The 18,799-nt window shown below is 38.4% G+C and overlaps 2 protein-coding genes across 2 annotated transcripts; both read right to left on the bottom strand.

Moving 5' to 3' along the window:
• Positions 1 to 1,805: 1,805 nt before the first annotated feature.
• On the bottom strand, positions 1,806 to 3,260 carry LOC117289613. The gene is made up of 2 exons (XM_033770856.1): positions 2,723 to 3,260; positions 1,806 to 2,269 (listed from the first exon to the last, which is right to left on the bottom strand). Exons 1-2 carry the CDS (start codon positions 3,258 to 3,260, stop codon positions 1,974 to 1,976), a joined length of 834 nt encoding a protein of 277 aa, XP_033626747.1. The 3' UTR covers positions 1,806 to 1,973.
• Positions 3,261 to 13,738: 10,478 nt separating this feature from the next.
• Positions 13,739 to 15,719, bottom strand: LOC117296066. The gene has a single exon (XM_033778937.1). It carries the CDS (start codon positions 15,536 to 15,538, stop codon positions 14,378 to 14,380), a length of 1,161 nt encoding a protein of 386 aa, XP_033634828.1. The 5' UTR covers positions 15,539 to 15,719; the 3' UTR covers positions 13,739 to 14,377.
• Positions 15,720 to 18,799: the final 3,080 nt, after the last annotated feature.

Raw genomic sequence — 18,799 nt, forward strand, 5'->3', positions numbered from 1 at the left:
ATACTGGACTAGTAAACGTATCTGAGCCCAAATAAGAATTCTTGTTATTCCCCAACTCTAAGATGTCTGAACCTTCAAGAGTTATCATTCCCGTAATCCATGTTCTGTAACAAGACCATAACAAAGGCCAAAAGGGGGAGGAGGGCCACCAGGGGAAAACAAGGGCTCCTCTGCCTTTACATAAGTACAAATGTCTTAGAACACTAGGGATCAAAAGTACAGGGGGCACTAACAAACAATTCTCTTTTGACCAATCCTGTGCTAAGGCATCTACGCCGGCTGTATTTGGATTCCAAAATCTGGAAAAGAAGCGGGACACTTTAGCATTATAATAACTTGCAAAACAGTCAACTGAGAAAGGACCCCATGTATCATTGATTATGCTGAAGAATTTGTCTGAAATCATCCAATCATCTAAATCGATCAATCTACTGACAAAGTCTGCTTTGTCATTCATGGTTCTTGGTATCCATTCTACTTCTAGACGCACATTGTTATTAATACAAATATTGAAAATATCAATTGCCAAACTATGTAAATCCACCTTCGTGCTTCCTACTTCCACTATACGAGCTGCTGACTGACTATCTGTGAAGATTTTGAGTTGTGAATTGGATACTATTGGCAGGAATGATGAAATTGCAAATAATATTGTATCCAATTCTCGCCAAGTGGAACTTCTTTTTGCCTCAACTTCAGTCCAATTTTTGTGAGCTGTATGGATATCATTACATAATATAGCACCAGATCCCACTGCACTTGCATCCCCACATACTATCTTGTTCACTCTGGTGGAAACAAATAGATAACGCACATTTCTTTTTGAAGCATTACTCTTCCAAAATTCAATTTTTGACAAGCACAAATTATCAAGTTTGATAATATCGTCTTCATGATGAGCCTGTGATATTTTCACTTGGCAGTTCCTAGTGGATAGTCTAGTTAAATTACCAACAACAGGGCCCAGAGATATGATCTGGCCTACAAAAGAATGTAGCTTGCGAATTGTGACAACGTCTGCAGAAGTCAACTCATTGATAGTGCGCAGAATTTTATCAACGCGCCTCTGGGAAACTCGCAAAGTGCCCTCTACGGAGTCCCAATGCATGCCAAGCCAAACAATTTGGTTAACAGGATTCCAGCAAGATTTGTCCATGTTATAAACTAAACCAGATCTTATCAAATCAACTTTTACATGTTGGGAGATTTTACTTGCAATGTGAAAATCATTTGTGTTATTATCACATGAAGCAGGTACCACCACAAAACCATCATCTAAGTACAGGGCAATGAGAATGCCACACGATCTCCAGTGGGTCACGAGTGGTTTCATCATCTTGGTGAATAATAATGGTGCGGAAGACAACCCAAATGGAAGAACAGTAAACTCAAAATATCTGCGAACATTGTTTATGATCCAAGAAAAACCCAAGTATTTCTGATAGTCGGAAGAGATATCAATGTGGTGATACCCTGATTTCAAATCAAATGAAAACAAGTAAGCATTCTTTGAAAGAAATTGAAGACCTACTTTCCAGTCATCTAATTTAAAATGCATCTTTGGGACATACTCATTTACGTTAATCAAATCCAAAATCAACCTTCTTTTACCAGATGCCTGATATGCAACAGAAAGGGGATTGACAACAAATGAAGGGTTTAATTTTTCTTCTATTCTACCAGAGCTTAATAACTCTGAAATTGTCTCCGTCACAAAGGAATCTTCCTTAATTGCCGACTTGTTATTTTTGAAAAACATGGATGGTGGTGATGTAATGAAAGGAATGCGGTAACCCTGATTGATAACAGACAAAACCATGGATGATGCCCCTATATGAAACCAAAATTGTGAGTGAGCTCGTAACCTGCCTTTCACATTGACTTTATCAGAAATTAAATTCTTAATACTGCTATCCTGATAATCACATCGTACCTCCAACACGTCAGCAAACTTATGTGACAGGCTTGCCACCTTAAGAGACGCTTGAGCCTGACGTTGATGGCGCTGCAATTGACTCTGCGGGCTTGAATGAGCCTGTGGGCGTGGTTCCCGCAATTGCTGGTAGGAAGTTGTACCCTGTTCGATGAAAGGCGGGAGCTTGCCATGGAACCGACACACCTCTGGAGTGGAAAGTGTTGTATCCAAGGGGAAGAGCCGTCTGAGCTCGGGATCGGACTCGGTGTGACAGTGGGGGGCCTGTTGCGTAGGGACACTCCCGGGCCCAGTGGCCAGGCATTCTGCAGCTGAAACACACATCATTTGGCATGCCTAAAATGTATAATGAGAAAAAATACAAACAGCGAGAAAAACTGGAACTTCATATAAGGAAAACACGAACAATATGGGTAACCAGCAGTGAACGACCTGAAAGAACTCACTGGTCACTACCGTAGCTTTATATATCCGAATGCTTTAATGCTTCGGTGAGTTTACATCAATTCTAGGCGTGGCTCCCTTGAACCATAACCAACACTTTGCATTGAACGGGGGGCACACTCCCATCATTGATGCTATCCCAACGAATGAAACTAAATTTTCATGCTCCTTCGCTTCGCTCATCCGCATGAAAAACAGTTTCATTCTAAGAACAGCCTCAATGATTACGCTATACGACAAAATGATTCAATTTCTGAATTATTTTAATGACAACTTTGGATAAGGGCCAGGATTCAGATGCCCTTTGAAACAACCAAAGACAAAAGGGGGAATTTAACGTTTTACCTCGAAAAAGACTACGGTCACCAAAATTCTTGAAAACCACCCCATCTTGCTGTCGTCTATCCGAAGTCTTTTGTTTCTTTCTTCCTTCCAATTCTTTGAGAGCAGCGTCCTCAGCTATCTGCACCTTCTTCTGATCTTCGGAAGACTGGTCTCTCTTGCCGCCCTTCTCTAACTGTTGAATGGTGATCCAACCTGCTCTACTGCTATCAGCGATCTTGATCTTTTGCTTTCTATCCGCTAAAAGGTCCTCAGCCTCGTGAATAGCTTCGACGACCTTGTCTGTATCACCCTTCTGCAAAAAGGCGACTTTTATTTTATCTAGAATAATCTCTAGCTGTCCACAAAACAGCAATTGGGCAGAATTACCGGGCTTGGTCAACTCCTTCGCTTCCAATTTTATTTTGAGTTCCTTCACCGCTGTTTCATCTGTGATAGTGGAGTTAGCCAACTTGTCGAATTTTTTGTCGAAATAACTCTGAAACTTTTCAAACAAAAGCTCAGTGCTTAAAGCAGAACCGTGCTCCTCTGCATTAGCCATAACACTATCAGAACTTCATATAAGGAAAACACGAACAATATGGGTAACCAGCAGTGAACGACCTGAAAGAACTCACTGGTCACTACCGTAGCTTTATATATCCGAATGCTTTAATGCTTCGGTGAGTTTACATCAATTCTAGGCGTGGCTCCCTTGAACCATAACCAACACTTTGCATTGAACGGGGGGCACACTCCCATCATTGATGCTATCCCAACGAATGAAACTAAATATACCAAGAGGGGAAAAGATTCAATATTTTGTTTGATGAAGGTCTTTATTTACTATCGACAGCACACTTGATGTGAATATAGCAATAAACTTTAGACCCATGTATTTCATCTTTAAATCTGGACATGACTTCCATGAGTAGCGTTGTTTCCATCTGCGTTAAACGTAACACGTTTGGAAATTACTGCAAATTAATGGCAATACAAAACTATAGAAGTACTGCAGCTTTGCGTGGAGAGAACCATTTTACTTTGAAGCCGTGCGGTTGTGGACAAAATATAGCTTTTTATCCTGAAAATTTTAATAGTTAGATTATTATGGGGGATTATTCTTTCTGCGTTGACAGTAGCCTATTTGCTGCGGAGTTTCGATGGCATCTCAAAAACGCGGCAACCGATTTGAAATCAAAATGTTCACAGATAAAATGTTATTGTATTCAACTACATTCATACTGTATAGGATGGTGGATCAAAAACATTCGAACGGCTTTAAAAACTAAAGGTGGGCCTTTACGTAGTCTTCAAATGTGTGGGATGTTTGTTAGGATAGTGTATGTACTTGGAATACCATCGACCGCCCCACACTGTCCAAATACATAAAAGCAAACTACCATTTTGTTGTATGTGTTGTACCTTGTCTTTGTCTTTGTCTTTGTTTGTCATAGGTTCATATTGCCGTACATTGGTTGTACCACTATCTAAATGTTTGTCTGTCCATAGGTAGGGTACAAAAGCTTCGTGCTACAATACCTCAATGTTGTCTTTATTTATAGTGTTGCTTATAACTGAGCCATTGTGTACTCTTGCTTTTGTTATTCCAACACTCATGTGCGTTAGTGTTTTATTAATTTATTGTATTATTGCGTTTAATGTATTGTGACAACATTGACAATAAATTGTACTGAACTGAACTGAACATATAACGCGCTCTCATCAACATTCCAATTGGCAATATTGTACAAGTAAAACCCGCAAGGTGGGTCTCCGGTGGTGTCTTGTTTTCTACAGCACCGTAACACACAATCAGCTCTAAAATACAATCAGGAAATCAGTGGCTGAAATGGATAAATTCACACGAACTTAAACGTGCTGGCAACGATAACGGAGTCGCAGTTTTGGGGTGTTGTCGTCCATTATTAGTACGAACATTATGAATACTTCCATTCGATATACCGCCCTCTTGGTATGCAGGAAATCACCATCTCTCACGCTTTAAATGCGTTATTGCGCCCTCTTGCGTCTTAAAGATGTTTGTCTTTTTTTCGGGGCGGGGGGAGGGGAGGGTCTGTCCCTTGACGTGTTTGTAAAACCCTTAATTTAAATGTTTATTTAATAGCCCTAAATAAGAAAGGTTGCAGAGAAATGATAAATCATCGTGTATTTTCAGATTCAGGACTTTTTTTTGCGCGTTCTGCTTTGATGATACACCAGGATCATTCAAAACTTGTCATGAAATGCTATCTACTTTTAGGCATACAAGCGAAGATCATCGTCACATTGTTCACTGTGACGAAGTAACATGCAATTCTATTCATCACAAAAATCGTTTACTTTTTATGGTGTCATCATATATTGTCTGTTCGTTAGATGCTTGATAACGTGGCAGGGCCCAGTTTCTTGGCGTTAGACAATTTCTCAAAAAGAAGCGAGTAACAACTAAACTTGGTTTAACTGTCTGTTGCAAAGCATATGCCAACTTCAAAACTAATTCGAAGCTGGTCAAGCATAACTGAATATTTTTGAAATTTTTGGTGGTAATCTGTTCGGTTATAAAATGATCTACATTCGGTCAAACATCTGTTAGATTATTGTAATATCCGCAAGCCCGTATGCGCGCATGTCTGAGAAGTTGTTTTGGTGTAGCGATCCCCACGCCCTTTGACGCGTGTAAACAATCCTCTTCAAGTGTCATGTCAAACAAAACAAAAACGGGGCGTACATAAAGAAAGGAGATGCTACCGATAGGGGAAGAAAAAAACACCCCCTATGCAATATTCATGGTGTTGGTCAAACACATAGGGACAACACATCGAAGCTAGACCTACCTCTACCATCAACAAAACGTGCTGCCGAGTTTGTCTTTGAAACTAGCCGAGATAAATAATTAACTGTGTTGTACAAACGTGTATATAGTAGTGGTCCGTTTATTGATTAGCTGACAGGTTTGTGATCTGTGACATGTAGGTAACTTGATCATGGAGCAGCCATGTTGTTGTTTTGGGTGTTTTCTTCCATTCATAATTATGTTACCAAATCCATAGTTTTAGCAAACTGATGAAGGAAATGTGGATTATGAAAGCTAACGATACTGCCATAGGCCCGTTTTAAAATGTCACAGCGCATGATTGCAGTTGAGAATCCATTGAGGATGACCTTTATTATAGACAACACATTTTCAACTTTAGAGGAGGGTTTCAACCAACCGTATTAGGAACTAAAAGGCAGTGGACACATTGCGTAATTACTCAAAATATTTATTAGCATTAAACCTTACTTGGTTACAAGTAATGGGGGGGGGGGGGGGTTGGTAGTATAAAACATTGTGAGAAACGGCTCCCGCTGAAGTGGAGTAGTTTTAGAGAAAGAAGTAATTTTCCTCGAATTTGATTTCGAGCCCTCAGATTTAGAATTTGAGGTCTCGAAATCAAGCATCTGAACGCACACAACTTCGTGTGACAAAGGTGTTTTTTTTTCTTTCATTATTATCTCCCAACTTCGACGACCAATTGAGCTCAAGTTTTCACAGGTTTGTGCTTTTATACATAATGTCGAGATACACCAAGTGAGAAGACTGGACTTTGACAATTACCAAAAGTGTCCAGTATCTTTAAAGGCAGTGGACACTTTTGGTAATTACTCAAAATAGTTATTTGCGTAAAACCTTTCTTGGTGACAAGTAATGTTGAGAGATTGATGGTATAAAACATTGTGAGAAACGGCTCCCTCTGAAGTGCCATAGTTTTTGAGAAAGAAGTAGTTTTCCACGAATTTGATTTCGACACCTCAGATTTAGAATTTGAGGTCTCGAAATCAACCATCTAAACGTACACAACTTCGTGTGACAAGGGTTTTTTTCCTTTCACTACTATCTCGCAACTTCGATGACCGATTGAGCTCAAACTTTCACAAGTTTGTTATTTTATGCATATGTCGAGATACACCAACTGTGAAGACTAGTCTTCGACAGTAATACCAATAGTGTCCACTGCCTTTAAGCTGATCAGTCTGAGTTAATCTGTAGTTAAGTTGTTATCACACTATCTTAGGCACAACTTCTGTAATACGACTGAGGATATAATGAATACGTGAATACTGAGGCAGTATAAGAACATGGTATCGTCTGGGTTGATTGCAAGATGGGTCCATTTTGTTGGATAACGTGTGTTTTGTTGGCGTCATAATTAATAACCAACGAATTTTCGGAGAACATTGTCAGGTATTTGTTGTCTATAACCATAGAGAAAGTTCGCCTCTTTCTTCTATGACAAAAATGACGGTTGGCAAATATTGTTGTCATTTTATGAGAAACAAATATTGTATATTGAGACTCTAAAATGTTAAAGGAATGTGTACGACATAATGATCAATCAAATTAATGCTTTCACTAGTGCCAAATTATTTGGGGACGATGACTAATTAGTGTAAGATCTTCTTCTAGATTCAATGTTTTATTACATGCCTGCACGGTGGCCTTTACCCTGAGGGCGGTATACATGTACATTATTTGCACAAGTGGCGAGAGAAGACTGCACACTTTACCGTAACACTTTCTTGAAGTGCCTCAACCACAAAATATTTGAAGAGCATCTTTGGTTCAGTATCGCGGTCTTACATTAAACAAAACCAAGCATTTCATGTCGACGCAAAGTCTTCTGAAACTCTATGGTTGTGCCGCTCTTTTAATTACTGCATAAAGAAACAAGCATTTCGTGTTGACGCTAAACACCAAGTTGAAATGCCTTTGGATATTCATCTTTCTAATTTACGGCGCGGAGGAAAGTGCACATAAGCATTTCGATTGACACTTTCTACTTGTTACTAAAATGCTTGGGGATGTCATCTTTTACGCGGACAAGGAATACGTGTGTTTATGGCTTCAGGTTAAATTCATTGACGTCCCAATTTGGCACCTTTTGTTGTTGTTGTTCACTTCCGAGCGAAGCTATTTTTGGTCTCGGTGCATTCTACCTCGCACCTATGACATTTTTTGACTTTTCTTGTGTACACATTGTGTACGGGTCGAGATGGTGACTTCTCGCAGGTTAACTGTCAATAGTGCCACCAGGTTTGTTCCTCCATGGTTCCTCTGAGTGAATTGACGAGTAATTAAACTGCTGTGTCTATTGAGTAAAGTTGTTAGCACAGCCAACAACAAGAAGCCCTGTCAACGAAGCTCATTAAACCGTGCTGACAACATACTAGACCCGTGTTATGTCACATAAGAAAACATTGCTTCGTATCATGGAGGTAGAAATAGCTTCTACCTCCATGTTCGTATTAACTGCTAAGCAAACCGGGTTGCGGGAACCAGTCCTAATCATTGAATACGTTATGGCGTTTCAGCTGGTAACATTATACTCAGCAAGGTGTTTACTACCCAAGCACAAACGGGCTTAAGAATGTGTATACAGCTCAGATATGCAACCAGTAAAAAAAATGGAAATAAAGTGCACAGGGCTTTCTCGAATTAAAAAAAAAAAACAATCAGTCTAATTCCATAAAGCTTTGAAACACTTTCAATGATGCATTTTCCCGATAAACATTTTGCAGGCAACGAGTCGCAAACAAAAAAGCAGTAGCCTACGCCTACGTTGGCTGGTATGTTAAGCGAAATTTCTCTCGCTAGGCATGTTGTTCTAATTATGAAATGTCCCATTCGCATATTATGTGCTTGGTGTGAAAATAAAGCATGAACTCTTATAGTCTTAGTTACGCGTACTCTGTAGTCAAAAATAACTTTTTAATGCGGCGGGTGTTATATGCCGATATAATAGTTTCATTATTTTATACATTTGTAGATAAATAACATTACATTACTCAACATTCTCACAAGATACAGGAACCCCTCATAATAACTTTTTTTTTAAAACAGATTTATTTAAAGAGACTCTAATAGCCTTATTTTAAGTGTTGTGTTTGTTCCCTCGGGAAAATATGACTTTGTCCTGAAAAGTACTGAGATAATAAAGTTTTCCAATACCCAACAAAGAACAGTTCATCATAACTTGAAAATCCTCTTCAAAAAGCTCAAAACTTGTGTTTGTTGAGGTGATACAGCACGTACCCATTAGAGTCATACAAATACATGTCACCTCTATTATCAACAATTTGACCTTGCGACCTTGTGTAGTGTGCTTAGGTCAAACCACTATTAGAACAACTGAAATATTATTCAAGACCATCCATAGTGACAAACAATGAATACGTTTAAACAAATTGTGCCAAATAGAACGTTTACTGTACACTGTCAGAATTTTCAAAAAGAAAAACAGTTTTTCATTTAGTTTTAATGACTACTGCCTTGCCTTTCCATGATAGGTGGAACGGTAAACTTTTCCAAAAACCAAAATCATTATTTGTGTCAATGTTTTATCGTTGATTTTTTTCTGCATTGGCTTTTCTATCCATTTAAAGGCAGTGGACACTATTGGAAATTACTCAATAGTTATTAGCATAAAACTTTACTTGGTAACGAGTAATGGGGAGAGGTTGATTGTAACATTGTGAGAAACGGCTCCCTCTGAAGTGACGTAGTTTTCGAGAAAGAAGTAATTTTCCACGAATTTGATTTCGAGACCTCAGAATTGGCTTTTGAGGTCTCGAAATCAAGCATCTGAAAGGGTGTTTTTTCTTTCATTATTATCTCGCAACTTCGACGACCAATTGAGCTCAAATTTTCACAGGTTTGTTATTTTATGCATATGTTGAGATACACCAAGTGAGAAGACTGTTCATTGACAATTACCAATAGTGTCCGTGTCTTTAATAGTTACAATCCTCAACAATTTTCTTGACTTTCTTTTAAAGCCATTATACACTTTCGGTAAACAGTATTGCCCAAGTCCCACACTTCGTGTATCACAACTTATATATAAAATAACAAACCTGTGAAAATTAAGGTTCAATCGGTCATCGGAGTCGGGAGAAAATAACGGGAAAACCCATTCTTGTTTCCGCGCGTTTTTGCCGTGTCGTGACATGTGTTTCAAACAAATCCGTAATTCTCGCTAACGAGAATTTATATTGTTTTAATGTTTTCTCAAAAAGTAAAGCATTTCATGGAACAATATTTCAAGAGAAGTCTTTCACCATTACCGTCTGTAAACCTTGTAAATTATTTGTAAATCTGTGAACTTTTTTTTTCTTTACCGAAAGTGTATAATGGCTTTAAGGATTCCTTTATTTTGAATCAATTTAGAAAAGAAAAATATCCCAATTAAAAAGCACTGCGACATTGGCCATTTCGTGGTGTAGAAAAAAAAAATTGCATCCCGGAGATGTGGAGGCAGAATCAATTATTCATCCATTAAATAATAATGGCTGCCAAAGACTGAATAACAATGCACTTGGGCCTATATCCAACATGTGAATAAACAATATACATGAGTTATTGTCACCTTTTATTTATAACAACATTATGGTTGATGGTTTACCCATTCGTTCAAAATGCACACTAAAAGATGCTATGTCAGATTTTTGGCCCCAAACATGAGATTTTTTTGAGTGAATGGTATTTCAAAGAGTATCACCCGCTCTAACGTGTTTAACTTTTACGTTTAATGGTCAGGAACCATGACAACAATTTAAAACGTTTCTTATAAAACACATAAGAATTGGTCACGTGATATATTGTCGGGATCCCGACAGAAACTAATTTTGAGCACTTTATTTCACTGCTACTAATAATTGGCGGAGTTTTTCTAGCAATGACTCAAATGAAAGCTAGTAACTTTCTCGACCCCCATCAAAAGTTTTGAGTCAAATCGGCCAAAAATCTGACATAGCATCTTTTAAAAATGTGCGGTGAAATTTCGCAGAAGTGCTTCAGGGATAAATATTTCCCTTGATAGACCAAATTGGTGCAAGAATCAAGTCAAGTCAGCTCTAGGAAAATTAATTCTCCGTAACTTTCTGTTTCTGGAATATTAACATTCTTGTATTGTGACCTTTCATTACAAATCGAAAAACAAACTGATTTTTGTGCGTTTTAAAAGTCCAACATTTTGTGTGACAATGCATGTTTCTCCATATTACATCAATTATTAAACGTTAACATTTGAATGTATGGAAAATAACCAAAAACAGATATCCAAACACAAATTAATTTTAAAAGATGATTTATTGTACTGTCACAAGCTTGCAATGACGAGTGAGTGCTTATAATAACACGGTTGTCCTTCGCATCAGTGCTACCTGAAGAAATGGAAATACAACTTGTAATACCACATGTACATGTAAATCTTGGGCTATTTGTATGCACAGCCGAGTAAGCCTTGTGCATAATTTAACACTTAAGTTATTTTCAGTCCAAAGCAATCGTGCAAGTTGTATTCACGGTTAACACTCAACATACCTGCTTGAAGCACTCAGTCTAAACATCTAAACATGTCAAGATTCTTTGCATAAAGGGATGATCAAATTTGGTAAAAAGATAAACAGAACACTTGGCTTGTATGCTGGACAGAACAGTGCACCCACGTTGAGGACCATGTTTTAGCTTTACAGAAATTTGAAATATTTATTTTTCTGACATTGTAAAACGTGAACCAAACCAATAACTTGAGCGAATAAACTTTTAAAGGCACTGGACACAATTAGTAATAACTCAAAATGGAGAGCAGTGGAGATCTCGAGAGCTGTTGGTATTACAAAACATTGTGAGAAACAATTCCCTCTGAAGTAACGTAGTTTTTTAGGAAGAAGTCATTTCTCACTCAATTAATATAAAAATACCTTACAGGCCTAAAGGATTTATTAGACATCTGAAAGCACACTAATTTGTGCAACAATAATTGGGTCAAAAATTTCACAGGTTTGTAGTTTCATGCATATGTTGGGATACACCATCTGCTTAGGCTTTGACAAAATACTTAAGGCGTCCAGTGTCATTAAAGGCCCTGTACACGTTTGGTATTGTCAAAGACCAGTGTTCTCACTTGGTGTATCCCATCATAAGCATAACATAACAAGCCTGTGAAAATTTGGGTTCAATAGGTCATCGAAGTTTCAAGAAAATTATGAAAGAAAAAACACCCTTGTTGGACGAATTAGTGTGATTTCAGATAGGAATAAAGACTTCTAGCTAGAAGTCTTTTATTATTTTAGTGATGTATTACCTCTTTCTCAAAAACTACGTTGCTTCAGAGGGAGTCGTTTCCCATAATGTGTTATACTATCAACAGCTCTCCAATGCTCGTTGTCAAGTCAGTTTTTTAATTAATATTTGTTTTGAGTAATTACCAAACGTGTACCTTCCCTTTAACTGAGTATACATGTTACATGTTCGACATCACCTTGATAATAAAGAGACCCATCACATAGCGTGGTGTATTTTATCCCTTCCTTTTTTTACATTGGAAAATCGAAAATTTAGACTCAGAGAGTCAGGATAGGCATGATGGAAACAACCGGTAATGTCAAACTTAAAACTACGGTATGTGTCATTAAGTCAATTTGCTAACTGCTGAGAAAAAAACCTCAAAAATTATCTTAACAACCAAAATACAGTGGAGCATGCAATAGCCATGACTGGTTCGCTGCTTATCTTTGCTTAGCAGATAAATTTGCTAACCAAACTGACAGCTTCGCGACACAGGGCCAATATCTACATATTCCAGACAACTTTTAGTTAAACCAGACACACTGAGAGATACGTTAGTTTTTCCTGCCATCGTCAAAAACATGAGATCAATTTAAAGTTATACAAAAATACAGCAGGCTAATTATTCATTAGTTTTAAAAATGCATACTTGGTGTTTGTGAACACTTATGCAGTTTAATGCATTTTTAACCCAGGTGCAAACCTGACTAATTTTGGGATAATTTATTCATAGATTTGGTTTATCGTTTTATTGGATTCACACGCAAACATCTTGTGAAATTCTGGTTGGGATAATGACCAAACTCTTACCAAATCTCCCATGAGAAAACAAATTCATCAACATGCTTATTTCACTGAATTTCACAATATCTTATTCGAAAAAAGACAAACTTTATTTAAAGTGTTGTCACCGTGCTGTTATCATTCAATGTAAGAAATTATGCTGGCAATTTGTGAAGATTAACACAATGTATGCATCTGATTTTCTCATATTAAAGGGAATGTAAACGTTTGGTAATTACTAAAAACAAGTATTAACAAGTACTGACTTGGTAACGAGCATTGGAGAGCTGTTGAGAGTATAAAACATTGTGGGAAACGACCTCCTCTGAAGTAACGTAGTTTTTGAGAAAGAGGTAATTTCTCACTAAAATAATAAAAGACATCTTATTCCTTTTATTCCTATCTGAAAGCACACAAATTCGTCCAACAAGGGTGTTTTTCTTACATCATTTTCTCGCAACTTTGATGACCAATTGAGCCCAAATTTTCACATGCTTGGTATTATATGCTTATGATGAAACACACACAAGTGAGAACACTGGTCTTTGACCATAAATTAATATAGTCTTACTAAAATAAATTAGCATAAACTAAGTATCCACAAGAACAAATACAGCACATTGTGTAGGGACTTGAGAAATTCATTACTTTAAAATTGAAAAGAAACTGTAAGCTTCGGTGGTTCATCTCAAGACGAAGGAATATTATATAATAATTTGTTACAATTTGAGATATTACAATATTAGACGCACCGAACTAGCTGCGGCACAAGTTTAAACCTTGGTCAAGTAAAAACATTTTGATAAAATCTTCTGAAACGTTAGTTGGATGACAGTACAAGTACAGTCGACCCTCCTTATGAAGAGGCTATCTGCTTTTATTGTGAATTCTGAGTTCCAAAATCTCATTTTTGTAGTTTGTCTGGAATCTTATATAACGAGGGCATCTTATAATGAGGCAATCTTGCCAGTCCCAAAGGCAGTGGACACTATTGGTAATTACTCAAAATAATGTTTAGCATAAAACCTTTCTTGGTGACGAGTAATGGGGAGAGCTTGATGGTATAAAACATTATATCGCAACTTCGATGACCGATTGAGCTCAAATTTCCACAGGTTTGTTATTTTATGCATATGTTGAGATACACCAACTGTGAAGGCTAGTCTTTGACAATTACCAATAGTGCCCACTGCCTTTAAAATATGTCGAGTTTCTATAGAGGGTTTCCATCGTCCCTTTCTTTCCATGACACATTTTATAAAATTACCTTAACTTTTTAGGTACTTTACAGTAGTGCTAAGTGGGAAAATGACCTTTTATCACTTTTGCTTGTAGCTAAATTTATGAGCATCCCTTGCAATGGATCCCTCTTTGATACAAAAAACAATGTTCGAGACTTTTTTTCCGTAAGGAACATATCGAGCCTGGAGGTTTTGTGTTTGTTTCTCTATAAATGTATATTCATGACAAGTGTGAGGTTGAGCTTGGGATCCTTGTTTTATTAATCAATCTTCAAAGCTTTTGTAGTAAAACATCCAGCATTATATATATTTTTTTGGCAAACCAGTAACTTTGTGACTTTTGAAAACATCAAACTAACTGTTGGATGTTTGGTTGCAAGAAAAATTCACGAAATTTGGCAACGTTTGCTTCATGCACACTCGGTGTTGAAAACCTCTAAATTTACATCATAAATAAGTTACTGTTTCCTTACTTTTATAATACATACGGAAAGTGCAAGTTTGCCTTAATTAAAATAATGGCACACCGGCTTACACAGGTCCTTAGATAACTTCAGATTGCTCAGATGTGGCCAGTTTTGGAGCGCTCTCCTGGTGGCCTTCTACTAGCCAAGTCCTGCATTTAATGTCAGCTTGTGTAACATCTCGGATGAGATTAGGTTTGTCTAGCTGCTCCCCGTGCGTCCGCTGTCTCTTCTGCTGCTTGCGTTTCTTCTTTCCAACTCTCGTGGAGGGTTTGGAGTACTGCTGTCGGTCTGCCTCAACCTTACCGTTCGCGTCCCATGGAGAGCAATCCATGTCCAGTGAGTTGTCCCTTACTCCTTCAACATACTCAGGAATTCTAACTTCTGGATCTAGACTCTCACAACTTGGTTTAGATTTGAGGTTGCCAAGTCGAGTTCTAGTATGACCTTGAGATGTCTGTGTGTTTTTACTTTGCTCACATTGATCAGGTTTTTTGAAGAGTTGTTGGGAAGTGGAAAGACTATTGGGGCTGTTGAATATGTCAGGGAACTTGGTTTCAGACTCTTTGGTTTTAGAGTGCTGACGATGATTGTGTTTACCTCTTGGTGATTCCAATTTGGCCAGTTTCCGAACCACTCCGTCTGTCATATCCTTGTGGTGGTTACAGTTCTCATCGATGTGGCAGTTGGATTTCCTCAACCGTAGTAGCTCAGAGTTATGAGATCTCGATTTAAGATCTCGCTGTGATGATTCACTGTCCTCAAACTCGTCATCGTCGGTGTCATCGTCGTTGTCGTCCTCGTAGCCGTCCGGTGTGTCACCAACCCTCGACGACCGGCGCCAAGCGTTGTTCATTAGAGACGGGCAACTCTTCGACAAAGGGATGCATGTGTCCCGGGACCGCTTCGGAAAGCTCAGGGAGGTTCGCGACTTCCGAGTGGTCCGATCGTGATGCTCGGTATTGGACTGAGACGACCCGTTAATTCGTGGGAGTACAAAGCTGTCTGACATCGACGACTGGTTCACCGTTAATCTATCAGGTCCCATCTTGGACTTGGAACGCCATCGAGTCGTGAGGAACTGAGAGGTCCTGGATTCCTCATCAGAGTCATCTGCTGAATCACAATTCTTCTGGATGCAATTACGGTTTGTGCTTAGAGGAGGGAGTAAAGAGACCTCCTTAGGTCTGGATTCAACAACGGGACTATCACTGTGTTGGGTGCCGTGTAACATCATCATGAGACATTACAGCACCCGAAATCCGTGAGCAACTTAACACCTCCAAAGTCACCACTCAGTATGAAATAATGTGTGCATTTTGTATCAGTGCTAAATAGTTAATCCTTGTAAAAGACGCATGAGTGAATCGCGAGTGATGTTTCTTCTTTAGTTAATTTGATCGACCACTCCACCTCACAGTTCTGATGAATGTTCAAAGTATATCCGATTAGAGTGTTTACCTATTTCCGATGGTTTTCAGGGTCTTTTGCACGAACTCGCTGAAGGTTGATGAAGGAAAACAATCTCACAAAACAGTATTAGTTAATCCCATTGCGACTGCTGACTACATCCATTCGACACTGCGTTACAACTGTCAATCTTTCACAGCGGCAGGATGCAACGACGGTCATTCAACAACAGTGTCAATATACCTGGTGTTTAACTTGATAAGACCGTCAATGCATGAATTACAGATTTGTTTTGTTCAGAATGCTCCTTGATGACAAAATCCTCCGTGGGTTTAAATCCAAAGGTAATATCTCCAATGACAAGGGTAAGATAGCATCTTTCCAGCCGGTCTTGTTGTCAATGTTATGTAAGCAAAGCACTGCCTCCTCACGCTCTGCAACACACGAGTGGTTGACACAAGACGCTTGGTGTTCTTCCCCTAGTAGGTTGTTGTACTCTGATCACGGCGGTGTGAGCTGTTACAAATCGATGACAACACCAAACAGCCGTGTTACTACCAACCTTTCATTATCTACAGCACAGACACGGTGAACAAAAAGATATCGACTTATTGCTATGCAAAGCGATAACTGAGCGATATAGAAAAAAAACCTATGCAATTCTCGGCCCTGGGTTTACAAGCACTAAACGTAAAATATTAATCGAGATGAATTGAAGAAGATTTGTTGACCCTTCTTCTGGGGAGGTCGCTATGGGTCGATTATGGAAGGGGGTAGGACAAAGGTCGTTGTTGGCGTTAGGGGTGCTTTCTTTTCTCTGGGTGTTTTTGTGTGGAGTGGGATGAGGGGTCTTAGTGAGGCAATCAACTGTGTCAGAGTGGTGAATTCTGGGCTGGACATTATCTAGTACGTGGGTTACCAGCTTAGTATTCACTCATGCATGATTTATACGACTCGTCCTGGAGGAGGGGTGGGGATAATCTTAGTTGCGTAGTGGGTTCAGGTTTTCACAAAAACTCAAGAGATTTCCTTGGTTTTCATAAAGTCGATCAAAAGGGCTCATTGACATACAAAAAATAAAAAAACAAGGGAATGGAGAGCGCAATATCTATATTTTCTCAACCAAGATAAACCAAACCGATGCTGGTTGGTAAATAGTGTGCTGATGCCCTCTGAAATGTCAATTAAAAGCACAGAGTACGGTGCTAAATATTTATTAGTTTGGGTAAAACACAAAAATAAAATAAAATAATTCTTGTGATCAAGCAATATCATAGTAAGCACCCTTCTTTACAGGTTTCCTCAGGCTTGCGAGCTACGGTGGTTAAGTTCACTTATGAGGCATCCTTGGCTTCTTAACCACAAATATATAACAGTAATCCCCGATGCTAATTCAATCTATTTACAAGACGTTTGGCCTATCACGAAGATATTATGTTTGGAAAGTTACAGCTTGTGTAAGTAACGAGCCCAATATTCATTAAAGGCACTCCACACGTTTGGTAATTGTCAAAGACCAGTAATCTCACTTGCTGTATCCCAACATAAGCATAAAATAACAAGCCTGTGAAAATTTGGGCTCAATTGGTTTTAAAAGTTGCGAGAAAATGATGAAAGAAAAAACACCCTTGTTTGACGAATTTGTGTGCTTTCAGATATAGGAATAAAATAATTCTAGCTAGAAGTCTTTTAATATTTTAGTGATAAATTACCTCTATCTCAAAATCTACGTTACTTCAGCGGGAGTCGTTTCCCACAATGTTTTATGCTATCAAAAGCTCTCCAGTGCTCGCTACCAAGCCAGTTTTTAAGTTAATATTTGTTTTGAGTGACTACCAAACGTGTACCTTCCCTTTAAAGGTGATCAGTTGTTGACAACATGTTTATGGTTAATTAAAACATTGTTGGCCGGGATGGGGGTAGGGATGATGAATTGTGATGGGGACTATTAAGATGTTGCTAAAGATGGTGAAGTTTGTGATAAGACGTTTCATGATGATGGTATAGATACATGAAACGATTAGTTACGAGAAGACTGGGGTAGCCTGCTCTACCTTTCCCGTCATTAAACTATGTCGACAAATGAACCCGGAATGTTTTATGCAAAGGGCTGTGGAGGTTTTCGTCGTCATCATGTCGAACCATAATCGTTTATTTGTTGAAACTATATGCGTGGCAGTGAGGCTATATGGTAGAGAGAGTTTATATTATTTCAAATCGATGAAACTCGCATTTATTTCACATACTTCATGAAAACAGTAGGCCTACAACGCCATAACAATAATGTATTTATAAAGAAGAAACCAATTAACAAAGCTTTTTTACAATGCAGAGAATATTATTAACAAAGTATTGAGGCATCATCTTGAAGTCGAGTCTTATGGTGAGATGCCTGATGTACAGACAAACCTAACCTAACAATTTACGTTTTTGTGTAAATTGTCCTTGTCTATAGGGAAGAGGAAATACAAGCTTTTGCTTCTTCTTTTCCTACATGTTAACGTCAAACTATTTTCTATTTATTGTTCATTAACTGGATTACAAGTGTTCCTTTGTACAAGGTATTATATGTGGTCTGAACAATGTTATCACACTGTATTGATTGGTGTTGACATGTAATAAAATAATGTATCTGAAACGAACATAAATAGGAGCCAAAACGTACTGCAACCTCCTCCCCATTATCATCATAGCGCTTTCATCTTTCCACACAGATGCACGGAGTGTGCACACACACAATCACTTCCAAATTGTGTTCAACACCTGCTCACGATCTAATCATAGATCTTAACGACAACTATTGCTTCTGTAACATTGAAGGGCAGACAGTGCGAACAGAATAATGCGACAACAAATTTAATTTCACTGTTGAATTCACCTGTTAACGGGCGTGCAGTTTTCACTGAGCTCGCAAAATTTGACGAGTAAAGCACACTCGCAGTATTTTTTTCTTTACCCGAATTTATGCAGCCCACGGAAGAGGAATGAAAATACACTGGGTCAGTTTTATACATGTTTTGTAGTGTACTGGTTGTACGGAGTAAAGGCACAACAGTCAAAACTGTATTTATGGTATTTTTGTTAATCTTCA

This window comes from Asterias rubens, chromosome 1 (assembly GCF_902459465.1).
Source record: "Asterias rubens chromosome 1, eAstRub1.3, whole genome shotgun sequence".
NCBI lineage: Eukaryota > Metazoa > Echinodermata > Asteroidea > Forcipulatida > Asteriidae > Asterias > Asterias rubens.

Bases quoted from the DNA above. Each gene is read 5' to 3' on its own strand.
- LOC117289613 (XM_033770856.1), bottom strand. From the start codon at position 3,260: ATGGCTAATGCAGAGGAGCACGGTTCTGCTTTAAGCACTGAGCTTTTG. The intron at 2,270-2,722 runs GTAAAACGTTAA...TATACATTTTAG, and splicing joins TGACCGTAGTCTTTTTCGAG to GCATGCCAAATGATGTGTGT.
- LOC117296066 (XM_033778937.1), bottom strand. From the start codon at position 15,538: ATGATGATGTTACACGGCACCCAACACAGTGATAGTCCCGTTGTTGAA.